General features: G+C 37.6%; 1 protein-coding gene across 3 annotated transcripts in view; it reads left to right on the forward strand.

Moving 5' to 3' along the window:
* The window catches only part of SETD2 (SET domain containing 2, histone lysine methyltransferase), a 127,130-nt gene that overhangs the window by 77,249 nt on the left and 30,773 nt on the right, over positions 1-19,108 (forward strand). The window contains exons 13-15 of one of the 3 annotated variants that reach the window (XR_006729833.1): positions 266-548; positions 10,892-10,940; positions 14,594-14,624. Coding sequence is in view for 1 of the 3 variants with exons in the window: in XM_045530392.1 (XP_045386348.1) it covers positions 10,892-10,940; positions 14,594-14,777; positions 17,336-18,005 (903 nt within the window). In the remaining 2 variants the exon portion in view is untranslated. Of the gene's footprint in view, positions 1-265; positions 549-1,729; positions 1,830-10,891; positions 10,941-14,593; positions 14,778-17,335; positions 18,006-19,108 lie in introns of those variants that run through there. The other 2 variants (XM_045530392.1, XR_006729834.1) reach the window with 2 other exon arrangements.

Below are 19,108 nucleotides of genomic sequence, written 5' to 3' on the forward strand. Positions count from 1 at the left end.
TCCAAGCCTCCCTGACCTTCTGGGGGCCACCATAACATAGATGGACATGTGTTCCACTTGGCTTTTCTACACACTGGATGGAGTGAAGAACTGAAAGGGTTTTGCTTCAGATTCCTTAATCTTGGTTTTGCTGTAAAGGCAGACTGTAGGAATCATCAGTAAATAAAAGAGGGTGGGAGGGAAGGGAATGAAGCTTCATGAATTACTCTTTGTCCTCCCAGATCTGATGATGATCCCCCTTGTAACTTGAACCATTTCCATCTAGCTTCTCAGGGCAGCAAGGAGCTTGTTAACATCACCAGCTGACCATGTGTCTCCTTTTCTCAACTCCATTTCCAACTTCGTGCTGAAGAAAAACAAGAACCTAGAGTGCATTCTGTGAAGAAACAGGAAGATGGTTGGGAAGTTGGATGATGCATGAAAAATATAATAGGTGAAAAGAGGACAGAGGTGGTTAACTCACTGGCGCCGGCGTTATTTTGGTGCGTCCATTGCCGACAATGGATGTCGTTCCGGGAAAATCCCTACTCCTGGCGAGAAAGGATTAAGTGAGCTACTTTTTCTATACCTATATACACAGGTCCACTGCCTTGACTCCACAAGGCTTACACATTTTGACTCCTAAACTAGACCTCAACCAGAAACATATACAGCACATTGCAACTTACGAGCATGTATTCATTTTCATGTGCAAATTTACTGGGCTACATTTTCAGCAAGGACATGTACATATATTTCTGTTTGCAAAAGGAATTGTTGTACATCATCCTTCATGCTGAAAATATACCCTAGACTTCACAGGCAGAACAGCTGGTTATAAGTGGTGACTAATTATAACTTGACTGGAATTATCTTCATTCATTTGGATCATGAGAAGAGGAGGTAAGGTTCCATGAACTTGGCAGTTTCAGTTGCCGTTAAACACGAAAACATTGTGATGGTTAATGATTCCAGAGCTGCTCTTATCAATACTTAGATTACAGGATGTGCATCTCTCCTTATCATGAAATCCAGGTAGTTGCATTTGCATCTAGATTTAGATGATTTAGAGATAAAATTCCCTATATGTGATAAGTTGAGCTCTTCTTAATGACTACTCTTAATTCTTCTCTTATTTCATCTTTATCTCAAGGCATTATCTTTAATTCAGCAAGTATAGTATTTGCATAGAAAGCTAAGCATTAACTGTCTTACAGAAAAGTTAAAACAAAGAGTTGCCCAAACTGAAAGGTTTTGAGTCACTGCTTGGAATTTCCCTTCATCACTAATATTGTATGTGGAGTCTGCCCTGTAACATTTGAAAATGAAATTATGTGCCCTGGACTTGTGACACATTTTAAAATTCTTAATAGAGTTAAGAGATTATTCTGAATCCATAAGGATCAATATTATCCTTTTTTAAAAGTTTTAGAATTGTCCCCAACAAGTGCTGTTTTAATACTCCCACACTGAAATTTTTTAAATGAGTGTTTCATTTGGTAAAGGTAAAAATAGTCTACAACTTATTAGTAGTTCATTTTATAAATAAATAAATACTTTACTCTAAATCAGGAGTTGGCCGTATCTGCCCCACTGCCTGTTTCTATAAAGTTTTTTTTTTTGAAATACAGCCATACACATTTGTGTATTACTGTCTATGGCTGCTTTTGCACTACAGTGGTAGAGTTGAGTAGTTGTGACAGAGACTGGCCTACAAAGTCTAAAATATTTACTATCTTATCCTTTACAGAAAAAGTTTGTCAACATCTGCTCTAAAAGATAAAGTACAGAATCTGGCTGTTCTAAACATTCTGGTTTTGAATGAAGTTATTTTCACTTTACTCTTTTGGGTGAGCTCTTAATTGTTTCCCTTAAAGACAATAATGATCATGTTTCTATTGCTGTCCATGAAGTTTTTTTTTGTTTTTGTTTTTGTTTTTTTAGCAGCTCCTATTGAAGCAGAATGAAGTTTTTTTTTTTTTAAGTCTTTACTCTGTTTAGGAAAAGTTACTTTAAGTGATTTGGATTGTAAGACTATCAGAAGTGGGAGAGTATATACGGATTTCCAGGCTAGAAAAGACCTTTAAGGAATGTTATTGTTCCTTTAGAACCGCGATCAAGTCTGTCAGAAACTTGAGAGATTATTCCAGTATAGATGTAGGTGGCAAAATTTAAGTCTTATATGTAACCATAATCAAAATATATAAATTTTCCTTCTTAATATTTTAACTTTTAATTCATAATATAATTTCAAACTTACAGAAAAACTGTGAGAATAATATTCTGTATGTATTCTACATGTAATACACATTTTAGTGACACACATAGAGAAAATTCAGTTTAAAAATCCCTCTAAACCTTTCACTCAGATTCCCCAATGTTAACATTTCATCAACTTTTCTTTATCATTTTCTCTTAATTTTTTTTTGAACTTTAAAAAAGTAAACTACAGATATAATGCCCCCATTGCCCTTGGATATTTTGTGTGTATTTCCTAAAAACAAGGACATTCTTATGTGACTTTAGCTTACTTACAAAATCAGCAAATCACAGTGATACAATACTATGATCTAATCAACAGACCTCAGCCATACATTGCCAGTTCATATTTTTTACCCATTTTTCTTAGTGGCTGAAAACTGAAAACACATCTCATTACTGTTCATTTCTTGGGAGCCCAGCTGTCTGAAGTTTGAGATGAAGAGTATCTCTTCAGTGGTTTAAAAGAATAAACAAAATTATTCTGCTCTTTTTTTCCCCTGTCATTCCCACTCTTCTCTGCCTCTTTCTTCTTTTCTCCCACTCGTGTATCATTTTCTTTCCAGTTTTTCTGATCAAATCTCTCTGACCTAGTAGAGCTCCCCCTCTACCCAGGTGCAGGCTTGCTAGGTTATAGTCCTTTTGTTTCTAGTTTGGCCCTCTTAGCTTTATTAATCAGTGTATTTCATATTTCCTTAATTCTGGAAAACTTGTCTTCATATTTTCTATCTCTTTATCCTGTCCTGCTTTTTGTCTGTTCTTCTAGATATGAAAGTGGCACTTTGCTGACACTATTTTTTTCTCTTTGTCAATATTGTCATTTAGGAAAATATTTATGAAAAAAGATTTGGTTGGCACGTACAAGGTTTAATTTGTACTTGCTGATAATGAAAACAAAATAATCTAGTCTTCTTTTTATTTTTTATTTATTTGTTTATTTTTAGAGATGAGGTCTTACTCTGTCACCCAGGCTAGAGTGCAGTAGCACCATCATAGCTCGCTATAGCTTTGAACTCTTGGGCTCAAGGGATCCTACTGCCTCAGCATCCTGAGCAGCTGTGATCATAGGCATGAGCCACTGTGCCTGGCCTAGTCTTATTTTTAAAAAATCTTTTATTACATAATAGATAATCTGATCTCTATATAATAAAAAGTAGGAAATTTATTTTACTCTCATTGTAAATTATTTTGTTCTCTTAAGTGTTTTGCTCAGAAACAGTCTAAATCCCTGTTAATTTCTTTTCAGAAGAAGATTTCTCATAAATTGTTTCACAATTTTGTTTTAATTCTATTTTTACAATATAATTCTAGCAGTTCATTTGGGATGTATTAATAAAGTGTTGAATTGTTTCCGATGAGTATTTTTTGAGACTACTAGAAGAAAACATTCCAGATTAGGCCATGTAATAACCTGGTCATAGTAGGTAACTTGTTCAGGTGTTTACTAAGAAATAGAAAATTTACTCTATCAAGTATAAAGACTTTCCTTTCTACCTTTTAATTTAATTTAATTTAATTTTTTTTATGTGTGTGAGACAGGGTCTCACTCTGTTGCGCGGGGCTAGAGTGCAGCGGCATCATCATATCTCACTGCAACCTTAAACTCTTGGCCTCAAGCAGTCATCCTGCCGCAGCCTCCTGAATAGCTGGTACTACAGGCATTTGCCAACATGCCTCACTAATTTTTCTTTTCTCTTTTTTTTTTTTTTTGTAGATGGGGTTTTGCTCTTGGTCAGGCTTATTTGTCTATTTCTTAAATATACTTTCTCTCTTGGCATTCCCTGACAGCATCACAATATAATTTATCGTTTCTTAAGGTGTCCTCAAATTGTGGCTATTTTGCTTTTAGCTTATTTCCTGAATTTCAGATGTAGTTTTTCAGTTTTCTGTTGGCTGTCTCCTCCATTTGCCCTTCAGACTCAAGCTCTTAATCATCTTTTACAAGCTGGTTCTTCACCTTGTGATGTTCATTTCTATTAATAGCTTCATCATTTTCCTAGTAACCCAAATTCAAAACATTCACCCCTTTTTTAATTTAAAAAATTGCTATTGCTAGTTACAGCAATTATTCTGAAAATGCTGTTTCCAGATAACTAAGCTTTTCTTTTAGGGACAGTTTTGTTGGAAGACAACTTTTTTCAAAATTGTGACAGGTTTGAATGACATTTCCAGATCTTTTATAGGTATTACCTTAAATAACCACCACATCCTAGATATTTGCACAAAAGTTAAAGCTTCAAAGGTTTATCTGTATTGAATGCCTAGTTGTTGAATTTATATACATGTATTATTAATGTGTGCTGGATAATCCATTTACATTATCCAAAGCTTTTCCATTGCTCTCTCAGAAATTATATCTTTTTTAAGTACCAAGTACAGTACAGTGTACATTGTAGACAGTTATCAAATGTGTGACACAGATTTTAGAATCTTCGATCTTAGAACCTCCAGTTTTTGTCTTCAGCATTCTCTTCTGGTAGATAAAATTTTGAGACCTTGTAAGTCTAAAAAATGCCTTTATTCTAATCTCCCTTGTTTAGCAGATCATATAATTATCATTTGGAAATTTTCTTTGAATATGTTCAAGATATCACTGCGTCATTTTAGTTTATAGTGTTACTATTGAAATCTGATACCATTTCAGTTTATTTGTTGTGGTAGGTGCTCCAAGCCCCCTGTCTGGTAACTCGTAATTGTTTAGTTCTAAGTGATTTTTTTTTTTTTTTTTTTTTTTGTTGAGACAGAGTCTCACTTTGTTGCCCGGGCTAGAGTGAGTGCCGTGGCATCAGCCTAGCTCACAGCAACCTCAGACTCCTGGGCTTAAGCGATCCTACTGCCTCAGCCTCCCGAGTAGCTGGGACTACAGGCATGAGCCACCATGCCCGGCTAATTTTTTTTGTATATATATTTTTAGTTGGCCAGATAATTTCTTTCTATTTTTAGTAGAGACGGGGTCTCACTCTTGCTCAGGCTGGTCTCGAACTCCTGACCTTGAGCGATTCACCCGCCTCGGCCTCCCAGAGCTAGAATTACAGGCGCGAGCCACCGCGCCCGGCCTTTTTTTTGTATTATTTCTTTGATACTTTCCTCCATTCAGTTTTCTCTCTCCTAGTTTTCTTGAATTAATGTTATTAGATATGGAACTTATGGCTCTTATCCTTTAATTTTATTTTTTAATCTCCCAGTTTTCTTCTTATTGTGCCTTCTTGGAAACTCTTAACCCTTTTTTTCTAACATATTTCACTAAACCAGAATTTGCTCTTATTCTCAGTCTCTTTCTTATAACACCTTATTTCATTGATACAGTATTTTTTCTTTCTGAATAATAAAAAAAATCAAAGTATCAGGCAATGTGTGAAATAGAGATAAAAACCTTAAATATACATATTAATTCAGTACCCACATATGATTTATAGTCTTAGAAAGAAAAGATACCCCAGATGGGTTTATGGCTTTTTTATTCTTCCACTGTTATTTATAGGACTTCAGGATGGATTGCGATAAATATGTGTTCAGTCTACCATGTTTGTATTTTCTGCCTCATTTATTTGTACAACTCTCTTCATCCTTCAAGACAATTGAAATATTCACTTCCTTCAGAATGCATTTCCCAGTCCTCTCTCAAAGGCCCAAATCAGTGTTAGTATTCCTCCATTACATTTCTCTTAACTGTTTTATTATATATCTATCATAAAATAGTACATACTTTGTTTTCTGAGTGCTTATGAGGTAACAGTTGTAGTGGTTAAGAGTGTTTGCTTTGGACAGACACAAATCTAGGCTTGGATTCTAGATTCAATACATAACTCACTGTTGGGGTAGTTAACCTTTCTTAGCATATTTTATATGTACTACAGATACATAGTAATAATGCCTCTCTTAACAGTATAAGAGTATATGAGAATGTATTCAAAAAACCCATCTCATAGCAAGACGTCTCAGCTATTTTTATTGTTAGCCTGTGAACTCCTTGATGGGAAGGTACTGTGTATCTCAAGCATCCAAAAAGGAGAGCCTTAATATGTGCTCATAGCACATAGTTGATACCCAAATCTTGCTATATGGATGAGCAAACCAGATTTCCACAAATAGGGATCTTAGAACTCATGCTATTTTTGTGTCCACATATTAAAAATATCCCCATTAACATTTACACACTTTAATAGATGTTGGATGCATTGGTATTTCATGAGCTTATCAGTGATTTGGTATTTATTAAACAATATGAAGATTGATTTTGAGCCTTTGACTAAAGTGGCCAACAGAACGCTATTCTAAGCCTTGAAGAGAGTAAGACTGTGGCAAAAGCACATTTATTACTCCGACTCTGAAAATAATGTTTTTGGTTATAGGTAAGGCCTTTAAATAGTACCTCTTTCCAGGGATGAAAGAGATCAGTGGTATAAGATGAAGAGATTGATGGTATAGTGATAAAAAGCATGGGGCATATGCAATACTTTTAGCTTATGTAGCACTGTATAGGTGATTTCTGTAAGTTAGAAATAGAATTACACTTGTTGGTCCATTGTTGGTAATTGAGTATTGGTTATGTGCCAGACACTGTTCTTGGTGCTCGAGATGACAGCAAAAAATAAGGTAGTCAGGCTGGGCGAGGTGGCTCATGCGTGTAATCCTAGCACTCTGGGAGGCCGAGGCGGGAGGATCGCTCGAGGTCAGGAATTCAAGACCAGCCTGAGCAAGAGCGAGACCCTGTCTCTACTAAAAATAGAAATTATCTGGGCAGCTAAAAATATATATAGAAAAAAAAATTAGCCGGGCATGGTGGCACATGCCTGTAGTCCCAGCTAGTCGGGAGGCTGAGGCAAAAGGATTGCTTAAGCCTAGGAGTTTGAGGTTTCTGTGACCTAGGCTGACACTATGGCACTCTAGCCCAGGCAACAGAGCGAGACTCTGTCTCAAAAAAAAAAAAATAATAATAATAAGGTAGTCTGGGCTGATAACAATTAATAGCTTGAATGTCTATGTGTATATCTGTTAATTGGGAGTAGCACCTAGGCACGAAAGAAATAAAAAGGGATAATATGAAAAGAGTATCAGATGGAGTGTGGAAGCAGATTCTTTTAGGCCTCTCTGAGGGTAGGGTTAGTCCCAAAATCACAGTCTACTGAGTCACACAACGTTATAATATGCCAATGTCTTGAGTACAGTTTTAAACAAAGTAGGCCGGGCGCGGTGGCTCACGCCTGTAATCCTAGCTCTGGGAGGCCGAGGCGGGTGGATCGCTCGAGGTCAGGAGTTCGAGACCAGCCTGAGCAAGAGTGAGACCCCGTCTCTACTAAAAATAGAAAGAAATTATCTGGCCAACTAAAAATATATATACAAAAAAATTAGCCGGGCATGGTGGCTCATGCCTGTAGTCCCAGCTACTCGGGAGGCTGAGGCAGTAGGATCGCTTAAGCCTAGGAGTCTGAGGTTGCTGTGAGCTAGGCTGATGCCACGGCACTCACTCTAGCCCGGGCAACAAAGTGAGACTCTGTCTCAAAAAAATAAAAAATAAAAATAAAAAAATAAACAAAGTAAAGTGGTTTTACACCAGCAGTTAACATGAATAAAGCCAATTTAGATAAACATTTTCTGTTATGGACTCTGTGGCCTGTGGTTGTAACATTATTCGAAACAGACTTCCATATTACTAAGGCTAACACTAATACTGTTTATTCACAAGACAGAATAATCTTAAGAAATGTCACAGTAATCTTCACATGATTGCTTCTCAGCTTTCAATATGGTGGGCCTTTGGAAAACTCCACTTGCATGTTCAGGACCTCACTCTCCTAATGTATAACATAAGGAGGAGGGAGTAGATAATCTGAGTTGCCAGCTTTAAATTTGAAGGTAGCTTTGACTATGTAAAGAGGAGGATCAAGTTAGGAATTCTGAGCACTTGGTTACATATTGGTAGCACTTGTACCCTGTACTGTTAGGCACACAGTAAATAGCTGTTGGTCATTAGTCAATAGTAATCATTCATTTTTTGAATATTAAAATACATTTTCAATTTAGCAGTTGATAAAAGCTTTTGAATTGAGCTAAGGATTTATCTTTTAAAGCATTTCCTATGGTACATTAACTGCCACCACAGAGTGGGTCCCTAACTTGAGCACTGTGTAATAAATTACTTTAAACATTTGTAATGAATACTTATAATGCCAAGATCTTATGCAAAAGAAACTAAGTAGGTTAAAATTGTGTTATTTTTAGTTGGACCTTCCGTACATCTGTTCTAAGTATCCTTTGAGAATGAACCTATTTGTTGGAGAGCCTGGGTTTACAGAATATCTAATGGAAAAGTCATTTCTAAGCTTCTTAAAATTAGCAGAATACCTTGTTTTCTTTATAGTGTGGGTAGGTGCTGGTAAGTGGCATTCTTACTTTATTCTAAGTTTGGTAACCCCTCTGAGAGGTAAACAGAGGAGTCAGAGCTAAAAGTGTCAGCTTTGTCCTCCTTGTCTTTATCCCTGATTGAGTATTACCCACAGCTAGAAACTGACAGATAACTGCAGGCATCCCTCAAAGTAGCAGATTGGAATGTGTCCCCTCTCTACAGGTAAAAGTAGATCAAGAGAAAAGAGAGCCCGGATGGCTTTGAGCGGGGGTGGGGGGGGGTGGGCAGGCATAAACAGTTCTTTCTCCCAGATTCTCTCTCTTTTTTTTTTTTTTTTTTTGAGACAGAGTCTCGCTCTGTTGCCCGGGCTAGAGTGCCATGGCATCAGCCTAGGTCACAGCAACCTTAAACTCATGGGTTCAAGCAATCCTTCTGCCTCAGCCTCCCAAGTAGCTGGGACTACAGGCATGTGCCACCATTTCGGGCTAATTTTTTTTTAATATATATATATCTTTTAGCTGTCCAGATCATTTATTTCTATTTTTAGTAGAAACGGGGTCTCGCTCTTGCTCAGGCTGGCCAGATTCTCTCTTGTGAGGAGGAGTGAGCGAGGACTGTTAATAGAAGCCAGTAGTTCAGTAGTTCTCAACCTTTTCTGTGCATCAGAATCATCTGAGGAGCTGCTAAAAAATATGGATGACTGGGACCCATGGCCAGAGATTTAGATTCTGTTTGTCTGGGGTGGTCTAATTGTGCAGGCAGGGTAGAGAATCACAGCTCTAATGGAAGTCTTTATAAAAGTAGGAAGCTAAGCGGATGTAGGATGCCACCTAAATTTGTGTTTAGCCATCTCCTGTGTCATCTAGTACAGAGGATAAAAGTACTCTGGAGTTAGCCCATCTGATAGCATCATATAATAGCATCATAACCTTTAGTAGATTGCTAAGCTTTTTAAGTAAGTTTTCTCACATGTAAAATGGAGATATAGTATTTACCTCATTAAGGTTGTTTTGAAGCTGAAATAAGATAGTGCATTTGAAATGTTTAGCATGATACCTGGCACACAGGATAAGTGAACAATCAGTTATCCTTATTAGATAATTTGTCAAGATGTATATAGTATTGGAGGTTTTTTTTTTTAAAAAAAAAATCAACATTCTTATAGATTTCCCTGTATCTATGTAGTCCACATTTGTTATTTTTAATGGCAAGTGAATTCTTCCCATTAAAATTCTTGCCATCTTGTTCCTTCCTCGGTTGTGTGACATACAGCTTATTTCTTATTTGCCACAAATATTGCTAGAACCAACAATCTTAGAGAGAGGAGTTCTTTGATTTTCTTCACGTACATTCCCAAAATGGGATCACCAGGTCACATAGGTGTGGTAAACGTTATAAGATTAGTCTTAAAGGGAGGGTATCATATTATATAGCATTGAGAGAATTTGGGTTTGTTATTGGCCCACTTAACAAGGTGACTGGATGAGAAAGTGTTGTCCCCAAGAGTAGCTATTAGACTAGAATAGTAGGGAGCTGTCAAAGAACAAAACAGGTTCTAGGCCTTAGATTTACACAACAAGAAAAGGCTTAAAATCTTAGTTTACATTTCTCAAGATCAATTTTGGTACAGTATTAAATGCCATTTAAAGAGCAGCAGTAATCTGATGCTTATCTTTTCTATTTTTTTTTTACAACAACATGAAAGTAGATATTACGTTTAGCCAACAGCCATGTTAGTTTTGCATTTATAGAAAAATATGCTGAATAGCAGGAATTGTCTTTATACATATAATTTTTCTGAAGTGTTTTTATATAACTGGGTTATTACTAGCCTTTTCTTCCCTTAGGTAGGAATGGCAAGTGAAGTGTTAGAATTGTCGTTATGAATACTTTCAGAAAAGGAACTGTAGATGACTTCAGTTTATATGTAGGAATACTTATGCAGAAGGCATACAGAAATTAAGATTCTCAGGAATTATGTTCTTGCCAGAAATATAATGCCCCAGTCACTTAGTTTGTTGCTTTGCTAGTGAGATCGTACAAGCCTGGTAGATGTGTATATATGATAGATGTGTATGTATGTATAAATATATATAAACAAACATTTGTACTATATATTTTCAGTTGTTTTTAAGGGGCCATGACATGTTCTTTTTTAAAGTGAAATATGAGTAAAATTTTAGAGAATAATTAAATACCAGTCTGTTCTTTCCTGTTTCTTTGTTGCCATGTGAAATCAGTTAGCTTCAAAGCAATCACTCTTTCCACCCACACTAATAACTCTCCTTCTGGTTTATTTTTTTGTAGGAGGTATATCGAATTCCAAAGAAAAGTCAAACTGAAAAGGAGAACACAAGTAGGTATTTGGTACTTTGTGTAGATGGCTTTACAAATATTCTTTTGGCATATGCAGAGGTAACTGATAAGACTTTCAGCTTTTTTGATTTTGAAATCAGAGAACGAATAACTAGATAAATGAAATATTTGGTGTAAAAGTTTGGAAACTTGTACTTTTATTCTTTCTTAATGCTGCTTTGCCAAAAGAAATATCTCTTATACTGCCTATGTTTTTGCTTTCTTGAAGTCTGCTTTACTTTCCAGAAGAAAGTAGCCTTTCTTCTATTTGTTCGTCTAGAGCAGACATTCTTAAACCTGTACTCCTGGATGTCTGTCTTTACCTCTAAATGTTTATATGCAAACTCCTATGTGTATACAGTCAACCCTTGAACAACACAGGAATTACGGGCACCAACTCCCTGTGCAGTCAGAAATCTACATACAATTTTTGACTCCCTGAAAGCCTTACTGATAACATTAAATGGTTGATTGACACATATTTTGTGTGTTATATGTATTATGTACTGTATTCTTAAAAGAAAGTAAGCTAGCGAAAAGAAAATGTTATTGAGAAAATCCATAAGGAAGAGGAAATGTATTTACTGTTCATTAAGTGGAGATAGATCATCATAAGGGTTTTCATCTTCATCTTCATGTTGAGTGGACTGAGGAAGAGGAGGGATAGGTTTTGCTATCTTAGGAGTGGCAGAGATGGAAGAAAATCTGCATATAAGTGGACCTGCATAATTCAAGCCCATGTTGTTCAAAACTTTCATCAGATTCTTAGGAAGTGAGCGACCCCTGAAAAAGTTAAGAATCAGTGTTACAGAACAGATAACAGGGAGAACATGGTAGTCTTGGTTCTGGACTTTACCACTTGGATATGTTTCTAGTAAACTTGAGTAAAGAAATGGGAACGATTATGGTGGCAGTGGTTTCTTGAGACCTTTTAGCACTGGCCCAGTGTAAGTAGAGTGATGGAGCTAGTGTGATTTTTTTTGTTTGTTTGTTTTGGCTTTTTATTTTTCATGTGCATGGCCTTTAATGTAATTTTTTTTTTTTTTTTTTTTTTTTTTTGAGACAGAGTCTCACTCTGTTGCCGGGCTAGAGTGCCATGGCGTCAGCCTAGCTCACAGCAACCTCAAACTCCTGGGCTTAGGCAATCCTTCTGCCTCAGCCTCCTGAGTAGCTGGGACTACAGGCATGTGCCACCATGCCCGGGTAATTATTTTTCTATATATATTTTTAGCTGTCCAGATAATTTCTTTCTAGTTTTAGTAGAGATGGAGCCTCGCTGTTGCTCAGGCTGGTCTCGAACTCCTGACCTCAAGCGATCCTCCTGCCTCGGCCTCCCAGAGTGCTGGTATTACAAGCGTGAGCCACCGCACTCGGCCTTAATATAATCTTAAATAGTGTTATTGGTAAAGACCTGTGAGATATCCTTTGCACTATTTTTGTATCTTTTGGATTTTTTTTTTTTTGCAGGACTTGACAGTGGAGACTTCCAAAGGCCGCATGGCTCCGCTGCAGCGCCGCCTCTTTGGGATATTTTTAATTCCACTGGTTTAGTTTCCTCCTAGCCACACATTCTACTTAGGGCTGCAAGGAGCTCTTTCCGTAAGAAAGAATGCAGGGCTGGGCAGTATTGGTTGACAAAACCAGTGCCTCCACTATGAAGTTGATTATCAGACACTAGCTCTCTGAAATCACTGAGTTGAAACCATTAGCAACATAGGCAAAGAAAGCTTAAATACCTATGAGGATTTCTCCCCAATATTTTGCAAGTATTAGAGTCTGGTTTAGCCCTCCAGAAAATGCAGAGGATGATCTATAATGGACGACGATAATCTTTTCAGGGAGTAGCATTTTGTGTGCCAACCTTAATCTCTCCCGCATGTGGAACCCTCCATCTCAGTCTCAGATTTTTAGAATAAGGAAATGTTTATAATTCAAACCTGGCTTCTACTTCTCAGTATCAAACAATTAAAGCTTAGAATCCTTAAAATTCAGGAGGATTTTGAGATACTTCAGGAAGTATGTAGTCTAGCTTTACCCTCATTTTATATTAGGAAATGAGCCTAAATAAATGGACTGTCTTTTCTGCCTCACATATTCTAAAGGGCAGAGTCCGAATATGATCTGTTGGTATGATTCCTTTTTTGTTTCTCCAGGGTATAGTGAAGAAATGGCCACATTTTAAGGAAATTCACATGAGGGCAAGAAACCTGGATTTGCAGGAGGAAACAGAATAGTCATGGGAAGATCTAGATGAAACTGGATAATGATACCTTATAGAAAGATGTAGTGCTAGTACCTTATGAGCTGGAACAGTTTTATTGTATAGAATTTTCTACCAGCAAATGGTACAAATGAGTTCTGGTAGCTTCTCACTGACAAATGCTAAACACATGGCTGTAGATTAATAACTGTTTTGCAAATACATGGGGTTTTTGGCCAATCAAAATAAAACTGTGAGATTGAGTTGTGCAAACCTAACCCTTCTGAGGGTGGGTGAAACAATTGATACCACATTTTTCTGAGGTAAGAAAAACAGATGAATGTTTATTAAGAATCTGCTTCATGTTATGAGAGATATTATATAAGAAACTCTGTCCTCAAGGATAGAGCAATACTAACATACACAAAGCAACAGTATATTATGCCAGTCAATTTATATTGAAATGTTTGGTGGTAAAATTTAGACTTCTTATGAAGATGAGAAACTAGGAGCTGTGATCAGTGAAAAGTAGAACTTAGGGCAGCTTTTGGGAGCAATGGCAATGGAATTGGTTAAGTGTAGACGGATTAAGAACCATTCTAGGTAAAGAGAGATACTGAATGAAGGTTAGTAGTACTGTCTTTGAATATGAAGCTGGCATTCTGTCTGTGAACATGTAGCTCTCTGGCTTTGATAACTTCCTAAGGCATCACCTGTGTAAAAAATACTTTTCTTTTTTAGTTGTGCTGTTGACTCTTGAACAACATGATTTCAAGTACACGGTTCCACTTATACTGTAGATTTTTTTTAAACCAAAGACATACCAAAAATAACGATATTCGTGGAATGTGAAACCTGTGTATAAGGAGGGCCAGCTTTTTGTATACGTGGGTTCCACAGGGCTGACTGCAGGACTTGTTTGCATAGATTTTGATGTGTTGGGGGTCCTCCTGGAACCAATCCCTTGTTTAGACCAAGGGACCACTGTAGTTCATAAAAAGTTGCCTAATAAGCTTTTTTTTTTTTTAAGATTAAAGAGACTTTTCCCATTGAGGCTTTTATGTTTAGCATGTCAGAGTGCTTTTCTACAAATTATAAATATATAGATTTTACAGGAGCAGTTGAAGGCTTTTATATTTTGAGCTGGCAAACTGCCTTACTGAAGGTAATGGGAATATCTCACATGCATTTGCTCACAGAATTTATTAAAAATGTTAAAGGCTTGGACTGAGTTTTGGTGGGAAAGAGAAGAAAAGGGCATTTCACAGAAGAGACGTTTAGTAAATAGTGAACATACACTGGAGAGCTTGTATCTCATTCAAATTCAGGATTGGTTAGATGAGGGAAGAGTCCATAGATTCATTTTTTGGGTAGAAGTTTAATTTTACAGTTGATGTACTAGCAGGAGGGAGAAAATTCTACCAAGTAAACTTTTAAAAAACCTTTTCCCTTAGTAACTGAACGAGGAAGGGATGCTGTTGGCTTCAGAGATCAAACAGCTGCCCCAAAGACTCCTAACAGGTCAAGAGAGAGAGACCCAGACAAGCAAACTCAAAATAAAGAGAAAAGGAAACGAAGGGGCTCCCTCTCACCACCCTCTTCTGCCTATGAGCGGGGAACAAAAAGGCCAGATGACAGGTAAGTAACCTGTGTGAGTTATTCTGTTTTTTGAGCAATTGAAAAAGTACCCAAGTTTCATACTTCTGATTTTGGACATCAAGGACTTTTATAATTAGTATCTTCTCTTGATGAATGAGTATAAAACTTCACTGGTAAATCTTAAGACAGATTCTGTTTTGACAATAATAATAGTTGTAAAAATTATTAGATTTTTAGTGCTTGAATGGTTTCTATTTGATAACATTTAAATGCTATTTGAGGAATTAAAGATCTATTTTTTGAAGAACAGTGGGGGGTTGGTGGGAGATACCTTTTCAAAGATAAATGGTAGTTCTTTAAAAGTCAGAACTTAGTTTTCTAGTGAATCTTTTTTTTTTTTTTTTTTTTTAAGAGACAGGGTCTCATTCTGTCACTTGGGCTTGTAGAATGCAGTGGTGTAATCATAGGTCACTGCAATGTCTAACTCCTGGGCTCAAACATTCCTCCCACCTCAGCCTCCTTGAGTAGCTGGGACTACACGTGTGTGCCACCACACCAATTTGTTTTTAAATTTTTTATAAAATTTAAAACCAGCCTGTTGCCCAGGCTGGTCTCAAGCTCCTGTCCTCAAAGATTCTCCCATCTCAGCCTCTCAAAGTGCTAACATTACAGGCGTGAGCCACCAATCCCAGCTTCTGTTGGATCTTGTGCCATACTTAAATCAAAATGCTGATTTTAAAAAATCTGAGTAAGAGACTCTCTTGTTGTGCTGGTAGAAAAACAAACCACATAATCATCTATTCACTGGGACTAGAAAATATTTATCCCAGAGAAGTGCTTTTTGGGGTGTTTTTTTTTTTTTTTTGCGACAGAGTCTCTCTTTGTCACCTGGGGTAGAATGCAGTGGAATCATCATAGCTCACTGCAACCTCAAACTCCTGGGTTCAAATGCCTTAGCCTTGTGAGTAGCTGGGACCACAAGCACATGCCACCATGTCCAGCTAATTTTTTCTATTTTTTGTAAAGATGGGGTCTTGCTCTTGCTCAGGCTGGTCTTGAATTCCTGAGTTCAAGCAGTCCTCTTGCTTTGGCCTCCCAGAGTGCTAGGATTTACAGGCGTGAGCCACCATGCGTGGCTAAAAATCAGCTTTTATATATAATTCAGTGAGTTTAGTCAAACGCATAGTTTTGTAACCACTAGCACAGTCATGATTCAGAATACTTCCAACACCTAAATTTTCCCTTTCACCCCTTTGTGGTCAGTTCCTCCAATATCCCTGATTCCTGGAAACCTCTGATCTGCTTTCTGAGCCTCTACTTTTATCTTTTCCAGAATGTCTTTTATATGGTATTATATATTAATAGTATATAGCATTTGAATCTGCCTTCTTTTACTTATCATACAGCATTTTAGATTCATCTGTGGTACTATATGTCTCAGTAGTTTTTTTTTTTTTTTTTTTGAGACAGAGTCTCACTCTGTCACCCAGGCTAGAGTGCCATGGCGTCAGCCTAGCTCACAGCAACTTCAGACTCCTCGGCTTAAGCGATCCTACTGCCTTAGCCTCCCGAGTAGCTGGGACTACAGGCATGCGCCACTATGCCCGGCTAATTTTTTCTATATAGATTTTTAGTTGGCCAGATAATTTCTTTCTATTTTTAGTAGAGACGGGGTCTTGCTCTTGCTCAGGCTGGTCTCAAACTCCTGACCTCAAGCAATCCACCCGCCTCGGCCTCCCAGAGTGCTAGGATTACAGGCATGAGCCACCGCACCCAGCCTCAGTAGTTTTTTAATTGCTGAAAACTATTCCATTGTATTGATGTACTATACTTTATAAATTCACCAGTTCATAGACATTTGATTGTTTCCATATTTTGACTATTGTGAATATTGCTACTATCTGTAAGTCTTATGCAAACAGTCATCTTCATTTGGGAAAGGAAGCTTTGCTGAGTTAACAGTTTCTCTTAACACTTTGACACTATTATTCTTAAGTCTTCTGGCTTTTGTGAAACTTGTAAGTAATCTGGCTTTTTTCCTGGTCTACTTTTAAGGTGTTCTCTTTGTATTTGGTATTCTACCGTATGTTTTTATGGAGATTTCTTTTTTTTTTTTTTTTTAACCTGGATGGAATTCATTGAACTTTTTGAATTTAAGATTATCTTCCAGCTAATTCTCCTCAGATTTTAACTATACTGTGGACTTTAGGAGCACTGAATCCGATTGAGTACTGGAGTATTTTTTTGGTTCATGACACTTTTGTTTTAATTTCAGAATTTGTGGTTGTAGAAATGTCCCTAACAATAAAGAATAAGATGCTGCATATATCTTTATTTGACATTCTAGAATGTGAGAATAGAGATGAAGTTATTTTCATCTAAGTGTCAATTTCCTTGGGATTCTGTTCTGTCTGTAAGACTGCTTAAGTAAGTAATTCTGAGTATGATTTTTAAGCAATGCCAGATTGAGTTTGGTGTGGTTAGTGGTTTAGTAATGCGTGACATAACATTTATTTGTGCTTTGATTATGTCTATGATTTAGGGAGAAGCTTTTTGTGGTCCTCTTACTGTTGGTCCTCTTACTGTTTTCTTTCTAGATATGATACACCAACCTCTAAAAAGAAAGTACGAATTAAAGACCGCAATAAACTTTCTACAGAGGAGCGCCGGAAGTTGTTTGAGCAAGAGGTGGCTCAGCGGGAGGCTCAGAAACAACAGCAGCAGATGCAGAACCTTGGAATGACATCACCACTGCCCTATGACTCTCTTGGCTATAATGCTCCTCATCACCCCTTTGCTGGCTACCCACCAGGTTATCCCATGCAGGCTTATGTGGATCCCAGCAACCCTAATGCTGGAAAGGTGCTCCTGCCCACACCCAGCATGGACCCTGTATGTTCTCCTGCTCCTTATGATCATGCTCAGCCCTTGGTGGGACATTCTACAGAACCCCTTTCTGCCCCTCCACCAGTGCCAGTGGTGCCACATGTGGCAGCCCCTGTGGAAGTTTCCAGTTCACAGTATGTGGCCCAGAGTGATGGTGTGGTACACCAAGACTCCACTGTTGCTGTCTTGCCAGTGCCAGCCTCAGGCCCAGTTCAGGGACAGAATTATAGTGTTTGGGATTCAAGCCAACAGTCTGTCAGTGTACAGCAGCAGTACTCTCCTGCACAGTCTCAAGCGACCATATATTATCAAGGACAGACATGTCCAACTGTCTATGGTGTGACATCACCTTACTCGCAGACAACTCCACCAATCGTACAGGTAACTAATTCTGAAACCTCTCGTTTCTTACTGTCTGTTCATAGGATGTTAGTTAAATCTGGTGTAAGGGAGGAAATCCTGCCATTGATCACTTGTATGTATTGCTCAGCAGCATATGTGTTAGCTATCTATTGTGTAAAATATTGCCCCACAACTTAGCAGCTTAAGACAATCAGTAATTATCATCTCACTGTTTTCATGGGTCTGAAATTTAGAAGCAGCTTAGCCAGGTGGTTCTGGCTCAGGATCTTCCATGAAATTGCAGTCAAGTTGTTAGCCATGGCTGCAGTCATCTGAAAGCTCTACTGGGAATGGAGATTCACTTTCTAGCTCTGTTACATGGTTATTATTAGGGCTCAGTTCCTTGCCACAGAGGCCTCTCAATAGGGCTGCTCACAGCATGCCAGCTGCTTTCCCCAAAGCAGGTGAATCGGAGACTGGGGAAGATGACAGAGACACCAACACAGAAGCTACAATGTCTTTTATAATGTAATCTTAGAAATTATATAACCGTTTCTGCTATATTCTGTTGGTCACACAGGGAGGGAGGAAAGACTACCAAGGGTGTGAATACCAGGAGACATATTGGACCTTCTTAGATTTCTCTTGTAATTCCTAGTAGAAATCACATTTTGAAGATACTTCTAGCTGGATTTATATTTGACAAATTAACTTTTATGCAATTTCAAGTCATTTGAAGGGACAAGCCCTTCAACTCACATACAAGTTTTTCTTTAGCAAATAGAGTGATTCAACAGGCAAGGCACATCATATCTATATGTGTCTCACAAGGATATACATCTTCTGTGTTATTCCAGGCAGACTGCAAACCAATTTCCACTTTTTGGTTTATATAAACTTTTTTTTTTTTCCTTTTTGTGTAGAGATGGGGTCTTGCTCTTGCTCAGGCTGGTCTTGAACTCCTGGCCTCAAGCGATCTTCCCGCCTCAGCCTCCCAAAGTGCTGGCATTACAGGCATGAGCCACCTCGCCTGGCACTTTTTAGTTTGTATAAACTTAATTAGTATTCTATTAAAACCCTGAAAGTCTTTTCTTTCTTTCTTTCTTTCTTTCTTTTCTTTTTTTTTTTTTTTTAATAAATAG

Source organism: Lemur catta, chromosome 18 (assembly GCF_020740605.2).
Source record: "Lemur catta isolate mLemCat1 chromosome 18, mLemCat1.pri, whole genome shotgun sequence".
Classification (NCBI taxonomy): domain Eukaryota; kingdom Metazoa; phylum Chordata; class Mammalia; order Primates; family Lemuridae; genus Lemur; species Lemur catta.